At 38.8% G+C, this 9,734-nt stretch overlaps 1 protein-coding gene across 1 annotated transcript; it reads left to right on the top strand.

The window, feature by feature from the left end:
* The first annotated feature begins 423 nt into the window (after window positions 1-423).
* On the top strand, window positions 424-9,734 carry LOC109079962 (Fc receptor-like protein 5). Its single transcript, XM_042717948.1, has 9 exons — window positions 424-710; window positions 1,353-1,388; window positions 3,528-3,602; window positions 4,676-4,948; window positions 5,019-5,150; window positions 5,569-5,727; window positions 5,824-6,105; window positions 9,105-9,374; window positions 9,451-9,734. The coding sequence occupies exons 1-9, from the start codon at window positions 680-682 to the stop codon at window positions 9,579-9,581; spliced, it is 1,389 nt and encodes a 462-aa protein (XP_042573882.1). The 5' UTR covers window positions 424-679; the 3' UTR covers window positions 9,582-9,734.

Consider the following 9,734-nt stretch of genomic DNA (forward strand, 5'->3'; position numbering starts at 1 on the left):
GTAACACTAGCAAAGCCAGTCAGCCAACAAGCTCACTTTGGTGCTGATAAAACAATAAAAACACTTTTATATAGATGGTAATATTTTAATATGTGAGGAGGAAATTAAATTTTTTATTCATATTATTAGTAGTTTAATTTGCTTCACTCTATTAAGGAGTTTCCTTTCTTTATTGAATGTCTAATTAATCTGCTTAAGTTTGTCATGAGATAGATGAGACCTAACAGGAAATCTACTGTAAGTGCAAGACAAGTGTTGAAAGAGACTAAAAAAAAAATAATGCTACCTTCTTAGACGTCCTGGCTTCTTAGAAACACACCTGAAGGGCATAATTAGGCTCCTTAAATGGACATATATGTTGAATATGCATTATGATTGGATGAGATCAAAGCATCCGGATTTGATGAAAGCATGTTGAGTTGGGTGTTGCCTCTTTGTCACACTCTGCAGCCAATCTGTATCCCTGCTGACCTTTATTGCAAGAAAATAAATCTTCAAAAGACTTTTGTCTCATACCTTTATTCAAATATAAAATTGCCACAACAATATGGTATTACTGTAGAGGGGTAGCAAATTGATGGTTTATTCATTTTTTTAGTATGTCTCTATATAGGTTTCAGGAAGTCTTGAGGCTTTAAAACAGTCTGTGTATTTAACCGTCTGTCATCATTCAGTCAGTATGGAGCTTAATCAACTTCCTCTTGTGCTCTGTGAGTATTTTCCTCTGGATATGTATGTAAATGTTATTATATTAAGAATTTTTTTATTTTTTTTTCATGCTGCTCAGAGTTTCAAATCCAGCTCTAGATGATGATATGAAAGATGAGTTTGAGAGTAAGTGTGCAGTTAGTGCTGTTTATGAAATGTAGTCTGTGTTGTAGATCAGTGTGTGTTTTAGTCATTCAGGTTTTGTGTGTTAGTGTAGTGTGTGTGTAGGTTTGTGTTTTGTAGTGTGTGTGTGTGTGTGTGTGTGTGTGTGTCGGTGAAACGTGTTTTGCTTAGCATAGTGTCTGATTTAAGTAGATATTCACCAGATACTTGACATTAAGTAAGTGTGGTTTTATTCTTCTGCTTGTGATCAGACTGTTGGCTTCAAATTCACAAAACTCTTAAAAATTGTTTGAGACACATGTATACTGTATATGCATAAAATATAACATTATGAATTATTCTTTATAATCAGTTTAATCATATGTTAACCAGATCATCATCTGCACTCAAGTTTGTTTGATAAACAAAGAAATAATAATCTTTATATAGTAATAAATATCTTTATAATATGGCTAATCTAAAATGCACATTATCAGCTCCATGTTCATACTGTAATTTTTTTCTTCTTCTTCTCTTTTTAGTGCTGATTTCAAACATTCATTCTGGACACACTGAAGGTGAGTAAATTTCATCATATTCACACTTACATATTCATCAATATTCACATGAGTGTACACCAATCTGAGAGGATTTATTTATTTATTTATTTTTACTTATTTTTTTGATGAGTAAACGGCTTGGTGAAAATAAAGGTGCATCACTGTGTGAACATCATGACACCTGCTGTGTTTACTAAGCTTTGAAGTTTCACAACACATTTACAATTAATCTTTGTTGCATTCTTATTATTTTAAAATATTTGTAAAAATTCTGATAGGTGAGATTGGTGGGATTTATACTTGGTTTTAATGAATAGAATGTTAACTACACTGTTAATGTGAAGAAGAAAAACACAATAGAATTTTATTGTTTTTTTTTTTTTTGTTATTTTATTTTGGTTGATGTTTGTTTAACCTGGAAAATGTCAACATTAAGTCTAACTGGAACATTAATTAAGCTTAGCTAAATTAAGCTTAGCGTGGTCTTGTATTATTCATCTTATTCATTTATGGTGTAATTCATCTCCCTATTTTCATTATGAATTGTTGTGAATTGGGCCACTTTAACTCTGTTGCTGCGGGTTGTTTTTCATGTCTGTGGGTTGAAGTGACCCCAATAACATGATATTTAGCCACTGGAATGTAAATTTTACCAGGGGAGCCCCCTCGAAATGCCTTTGGGCTAGTATTGAGTAGCAATTGGGTGGGTTTTGTTGTGAAAACCTGGCAACCCTGGCCCCAAACCAGTGTGTGTCATCAGTTTACCTGGCAAGTGTTTGTGCAACTGTGGTGCCCTGTGCAATTCTTACCAATACTGAAGTTTGTGTGTTCTATTGAAAGTGGAAAAAGAGTGAAGTGACATGTGGCCAAACATGGTGAACTCTGAATTTGTGCTCTGCATTTCACCCATCTAAGTACACACACACAGTAGTAAACACACACACACACACACACACACACACACCCAGAGCCTTATTGTTGCAGCACCCGGGGAACTGTTGGGGGGTCGGTGCCTTGCTCAAGGGTCTCAGCTCAGTTGTGGTATTGAGGGTGGAAAAGAGCACTGGTAATTCACTTCTGACAATTCCTGCCAGACCTGATAATCAAACCCACAACCTTCAGGTTACAAGTCAGACTCTCTAACCATTAGGTCACGACTGCGTAATATATTTATCTCTCTCTGTTTGTTTGTTGCTTTTTACACTTTTCTTTGCTACTTTGTATATTGGTAATTTTTCTACGTGGACTGTTTCAACTCATGAGCACTGTAAATAGTGAGGTGTTCACATTGACGCATTACGTGAAAAAGTGAAAGTGAAAAAGTGAAAAAAGTGAAATTCCCAAAGTGCACACACACAGCAGTGAACAGTGCACACACACCGTGAACACACACCCGGAGCGGTGGGCAGTTTTTTCTTTGTGTGGCGGAGGGAGTTCTTTTGGGTTGTTGGTTTGTTGATGGGGGGCTCATTAGTGGTGTTGTTGGCCCGAGACTCGAACCCACAACTTTAGGATTAAGAATCAAACTCTCTAACCATTAGGCCTCGACTTCCCCAAAATAAACCATCACTTTACACTATAACAGCTCTGTGAGTAATCCCATCATTTTTGGAAATTATTTTATTTGTGTGTGTGTGTTTGTGAACCCATTTTTTCACCTGACATTGGGCCTGCGAAGATCCATTGCCTCACAGGTACAAAAGGTTGTAGGTTTGAACCCTACCAAGGGTGGTCTTTGCACCTTTTGTTGTCCTTTAACTCCATGCATTATACTCTAAGTCTGAATGAATGTTGACCTAACTTGTCCATGTAATTGCAGCTAGCAGATTATACTCTAAGTCTGAATGAATGTTGACCTAACTTGTCCATGTAATTGCAGCTAGCAGCTGTATTTCTTACATTGTTTGTGAAATCACTAATGTGGCTAATGATAGTGTTCTTACATTGTTTGTGAAATCAAGATGCGCTAATGATAGTGAGAGGAAGAGACCTTCTGAAAAACTTTAACTTCTGTTTTTGCTGGAGACTCAGTTACTCTGAGATGTGAATTGGATCAAACTGGGGTTAGTTGGGAGTTTCTCTGGATAAAAGACTCAAAAACTGAATTGACTGAAGCTGCATCTAAAACAATCGATTCAGTGAAAGTCTCTGATGGAGGAGAGTACAAGTGCAGAGCACGAAGAGAAGGACATTACACAAATTACAGTGAACCAGTAACTGTGACAATATATGGCAAGTATATTTCCTTTTCGAAGATTAGAATGTTTCAATGTTTGCAGTGAATTAGTAACTGTGTCTGTTTAAGGTAAATATATTTTATTAGAATATTTTTAATTTTGTAATTATTATGTGTGATTCTTCTGTAATATACATGGTATAACAAAGGTGAATGACAGCCCTAATGCCAGCAGGTGTTGCTCAATTAAATAATAAATAAACAGTTAATATTACTGAAATACAAAATACATGGAACTGTTTTAAATAGCCTAAATTTTGCCTACATCAGTATGTATTAGTATGTATTAAAACCAGATCAGAATGCAGATTTCGGTGCCTAATTTCAGTGCCACTTAAATGCACACTGTGTGATTTAGGGATAAAGCCAACTTGATCATGTCAGATCACACATCATTACAACACTTATATTATCGCATTTACAGTATACTGTATATCGCACACCCCAGCCTCAACTTGAGTGGAAAATTAAATCATCCGCAGTTGTGCGCGCACTTGTTTGCACATGAGCAAAGGTGTTTTTAGGAGTCTAACTTGCAGATGCAAGACCACTGATTTATCAAACCTGTTTGCTTACAGTTAGTGTTCTTCTGACTATTTCATCGTAAGTAACGAATATGCTTTGGGTAAATGTATCAGAGTAAAAGTATAATTTTTTATTAGGAAATGTAGTGGAGTAAAAGTAAAAGTTGGCTGATATATAAAAACTTAAGTAAAGTACAGATACTCCCAAAAAAATACTTGTAAATAATTACCAAGATCGTGAAATACATTTATTACCTTAAGGGAAGCACAACTCGGGAAATGAGAGCATCCGAGAAGCATGTGAATGCTATGTATATTTATTTTTAAATATTTTAAATGTTCTTCAATGTTATCCATCATTTTTTATTTTTTATTTTATTTTCTTTTTGTCTTTTATGTATCGGTTCAGGCACCGTTTTAAGAGTATCGATTTGGTACCAGTAGCATCTTTTTTTTTTTTTTTTAAATCAGTTTTATGAAATCATTTAACTGGTTATACAGTAAAACAAAACCTTTTTTCAGTGTGAATTTTTGTCATTATACAGAAAGACCAAAAGCCAAAGTGACCATTAAACCAGATCAACATGTATTGAGAGGAGAGACAGTCACTTTCAGATGTGACACATATTCTGAAGGAGTCCCTGGCTGGCAGTACAGCTGGTATAAAGAAGGTTCTGTTAGTGTTTTCAGTGAACTACAGGAACACATATTCAGTCCTGTTGCTGAGTCTGATGCAGGTAAATACTTCTGTTATGGAGCAGAGAGAGGAGGATCACGCAGATCACAAAACAGTGATGCAGTTACTCTGACAGTATCAGGTGAGTTTAATCATCTCTTCATATACACGAACATTTGACATGTTATTAACGAGCTATTTCTCAATTCCAGAACTCAGGGCAGTTTTAAGTGTTTCTCCACAGAAGTGGTTGACCGAAGGAGATCCAGTGACTCTGATCTGTGAGGTTAACAGCTCCTCTACAGATTGGACATTGACCTGGTACACTGTAACAATTTCATCTGGTATGACAGAATGTGCTTCATTTGTTAATATTATTAATACTTAATGTCAAAAATGTTATTTTATATGACTCAGTCAGCAGTATTACGTTGGGTTCATGAAGTGTCATTTAAGTGCCACAAGTCTTTAAAAACAAACAAACAAAAAGTCAAGGGCAAAAGTTTCCCAAACGAGTAGTCCCATCCTAAATGCATGCAGTTAGCCGACAATACTGTGTCTGACTGGTCCACACAAATGGAGCAATATTTTGATAGAATCAGTGGATTTTTTTTTTTTTCTCAGAAAAATCAACCTATGAATGGCTTGCATATAGTCATCACTGCATATTAGACTGGGTTAGGAGACAGTATTTTAAGCTTATATTTAAAGGGCAAATCAGGTAGACATATGTGTTTATGGTGACATTCTCACTTCATGCAGACTACAGCATTCATCATTATAAGCTGCTCTCAGACAGCAGGAACTACACTGTCAGTTCTGCTGCTCTAAATCACACAGGAGTTTATGTGTGCAGAGCAGAGAGAATAAAACCAGCTTATTATACAACAATCAGCGACACGCAACCACTTTGGGTCACTGGTGAGTTCAAACAGAATTTCAAATATTGGTTCAGATTTAGTAAAGAGAAATTTCATGCACAAATCTGCAACATTGTAGCTGTAACTTTTTTCTCAGGTTGTTCTCCTCCAGTGTCTCTGGTCATCAATCCCAGCAGAACTCAACACTTCACATCTGTCTCTCTCTCTCTGAGCTGTGAGGACCAGAGTAACTCTGGTAAATGGAGAGTGAGAAGATACACAGAGAGTTGGGGGCTGCAAGATTGTTCGTCATCAGTGTGGGGATCACAATCAGGATCTACATGTACAATCAGCTCCACCATCACATCAGACACTGGAGTGTACTGGTGTCAGTCTGAATCTGGAGAAAAATATCATCCTGTTAATATCACTGTACACTGTGAGTCTGTTTCTGTATTTATTCACTTCACTGGCAGTTTACAATCAATGCATAAAGCAAGTTGATTAAACACAAAATATTAGATCGGTGTCTTCAACCATTGTGAATCAAAGGACCAACTGCTGCTATACATATACTGTGTGAAACTGAATAGCTTTTTAAGCCTGGCTTAAAATAACTTTTGTATAGCAATGTATTAATGTATTCACATGCTCTGTGTCAGGAAATATACAGACACAGGATGGAGAGTGAATGCGATCACAGGTATTTATTGATAGAGAGAGTAATCAAAACTCTCAGCTTGTAATAACTTGCAATGTTTTTACAGGAATTTATCGGTGACAAGGGATATTACATAGGAGTGGGAACCAGTGGAGTAATCACTGGAGAAACAGGCAAGTATTAATACGTAAGGCAAAGTCTTAGTGTCCTTGTTTAAGCCCAGATGTTGACTGAGGGTCATTTACCTTCCGGAAACCCTGATGTCATGGCCAACGCTGTCTATGTCTTTTCTTTTGAGCCATACTCCTCCCAGTTAACCACTCCAACTTTGGCAATCAAGAATCACTTGGATTGTATACACCAGCCCATCATCCAGGAGCAGTGGAAAAGGACCATCAACTGTACTGGATTCTGAGGAGGGAGGAGATGAGAAGGTTGATGAAATTTTAAAAAAGTATACATGGAAGGTGGGATGAATTCTGGTAGTGAATGAGAAGCTGTTTTTGAAATGTGACTGCAAGATGGTGAAGGAGCCAACGAACCAGGGACTTTTCCCAAAGAACTTTCGGCTGGGCAGCCTGAATCTGATGTCTCGGGTGGAGGGCCAGACCAGACCATACGACACAACCCAATATTAGTAGGGGTCACAAAGGCTGTCTTCAACTCATCCCCCTTTCAAATTCAGACAGGTTGTATGTGCTGCGCAGGTAGAGCTTTATTAATTCTGTTGCTCATCTAAATAGTTCAAAGGCCACAGTGATGAGAAGGAGTGTATACCAGAACTTGGTGGTGACTTGGTTAAGGGCTCGGTAATCAATGCAGAGCTTCAAGCCTTCCTCAGTTTTGGCAGTGAAGAAGCTCAAAGCGGAATGTGGCAGAGATGTATCCTTGGCATAGAGCCTCTTCCATATACTCCTCCATGACCTTTTGTTCAGATAGAAAAAAGGGGCTTACCTGGTTACAGCTTACAGCTCAATGGCATATTCTCATGGTCTATGAGGGAGAGGTTGTAAGGCCCGTTGTGTACAGAAGACATCCAAGTAGCAATGATGGCTGGCTTTCAATGGAGCAATCACTGGCTGGACTTTTGGCTGTGGTGGCTTTAATCTTGATGAGTGGCTTGAGAGACTGATGTGGAGTAGTGTTCGGAGAAGGTCTAAGAAGCGGGGTGATACAGTCCTGGAAACAGTTCCTCCCCCACGTCAGTATCTCAACAGTCAACCAGGAGAAGATGGGAGAGTTTTGTGACAGCTAGGGACGCCCCAGATTTATATCTGCTGAGGAGCCCTCCAGAACCAGAATAATTTTTTGTGGTAAAAATCCAATTTTTGTAGTTTGACTGGGATCATGTGGTAACTGAAACAACAACTAGAAAATCAAGGGATTTTCTAGTTGTTGATTGAATTAGGAGTGCTGTACTACAGAGGACCTTGAAGATGCGGACCTGGCAGCAGAGGGCCTGGGAGATACATTTACCGGCACAATTGGACTCGAACAGGTCCGTTACTGTTAAGGAGATATAGCCATAAGTAACTTACTTTATTATGAAGAGGTGAGTGGATAACCAGGGAACCATTGATGGGACTCACCATGGGGCATGGAGGTCTAACAGGGCACTCTGCAATAATATGTTCGCCAGCTTCACAGTACAAGTATAAAAGATTAGTTAAGCAGAGCAAGCACTCAGCAGGGGTTAATTGAACATCCATGTACATAGACTCATCCATGGGTTCTGGAGGGTGAGTTGATGATGGGCAGGACCTCAATATAGATTGCAGGGTAGAATGGCCATGGAGGCATGATCTCATGATGTGACAATTGATTGAACAACTTGGACGAATCTCTCCAACCCCATAGTGTTGTCATTCAAAGAGAGATGCAGCCTGACTGTTTGTTTGAGTCCTTGGTGATATTTGGTTAGGAGGGCGAGCTCATTCCAATTGTTCATATCCTGCAGGACCAGGACTGACAGATCAGAGGGTTGTGGCGGTGATGGTGAAGTGGTGGGGCTAGTGAGACCTTTTACAGAGTTGTTGGACCAGGATCCTTGTGAGCATTAAAATCCATTTCTGCTGGGTTCATGTATTTGGAAATCGCTGGAGAATGCAGGTAAATTATTGTGATAAAGTGTGTTAGTATAGGTATGTATGGTTGTCGAGGATAGTTTTTTGGGGTGTGTGTGATAAACAGGTATTTGACCCCCTAAAGAGTTGTTGGACCAGTGTGATCTCTGTTGTGCCCTGCCCCACTTGAAGAGGTGGGCTTGGGAATGGTTCAAATTCTGCATGGGTTCATAGCGTGCACTCGGGCTTGGAACAAGACAGCCGTGTCTAGTGTGAGTATGCCCTTAGTGTCCTTGTTTAAGGCCAGATGCCGACTAAGGGTTTGTGGTGAGTAATTTTTGCTGTCCTTGATTTCATCAGAATTGATTATGAGGTGAGATTGATCAGAAGTCTTGTGAGATGTACCTGGGGCTCACAGACCTCCTGTTGAAGACCCCCCTAATCAAACAAAGCTCATATTTTGTATTTGATTTTACGTGACAGTGCCTATATATATATATAAGGGCTGCACGATAAATCGCATGCAATTTTTAATGCGCATCATGTCAGTAAAGCCGGTTCTGTAATCAGTGGAATATCTCCATCATGTGCGTGCTTTCGCATGGAGCAGCATTTACTACACAGAGCCGTTGCTCACTGACAAGCTGCGCAAAACCACAATCATATTTTGCGCAGCAAAACAAAACGTGTGTGTTTGTTTGTTTGCTTCTGTAGTTTTTGTGATTCTGGAGAGTCCTGTTCATCCTGTGACTGAAGGAGATAGTCTGACTCTACGCTGTTTATATAAACATTCAACAACACAAAACCTCAGAGCTAATTTCTACAAAGATGGATCACTCATCCAGAATCAAACTACAGAGATGATCATCTCTACTGTTTCAAAGTCACATGAGGGTTTCTACTACTGCAAACACCCAGAGAGGGGAGAGTCACCCAAGAGCTGGATCTCAGTCAGAGGAGTCTCAAATAAATGCTGCTGTATATGTAAGCTGATCTATTTCTTCATATGCTCTCATTCAGATATAGTACATGATAAAGTGCTTGTGTGTCTGTTTTTCAGCGTCTCATTCAGAATCTCAGATCTCTGTCCTCCGCACACTCAGTTCTGTACTGGCAGTTTGTCCATATCTGCTAGTGACAGTTGTGCTGATTTTCAAATGCTGCAGGATGAGAGGTAAAACGTCTGACTGATTTATTAGATGTTATAATAATTATATTTAATTCTAATAATCATTATATTTAAACCATGCAGAAAAGAACTCCCTTACTGATCGCTCTGTGTGTGTGTGTGTGTGTGTGTGTGTGTGTGTGTGTGTGTGTGTGTGTGTGTGTGTGTGTGTGTGT

The sequence above is a fragment of the Cyprinus carpio genome, chromosome A3 (assembly GCF_018340385.1).
Source record: "Cyprinus carpio isolate SPL01 chromosome A3, ASM1834038v1, whole genome shotgun sequence".
Lineage (NCBI taxonomy): Eukaryota > Metazoa > Chordata > Actinopteri > Cypriniformes > Cyprinidae > Cyprinus > Cyprinus carpio.

Coding starts and splice junctions, on each gene's coding strand:
- LOC109079962 (XM_042717948.1), top strand. CDS start 680: ATGGAGCTTAATCAACTTCCTCTTGTGCTCT. Junction 711..1,352: donor TCAACTTCCTCTTGTGCTCT/GTGAGTATTTTC, acceptor TTCTCTTTTTAG/TGCTGATTTCAAACATTCAT. Junction 9,375..9,450: donor AAATAAATGCTGCTGTATAT/GTAAGCTGATCT, acceptor TCTGTTTTTCAG/CGTCTCATTCAGAATCTCAG.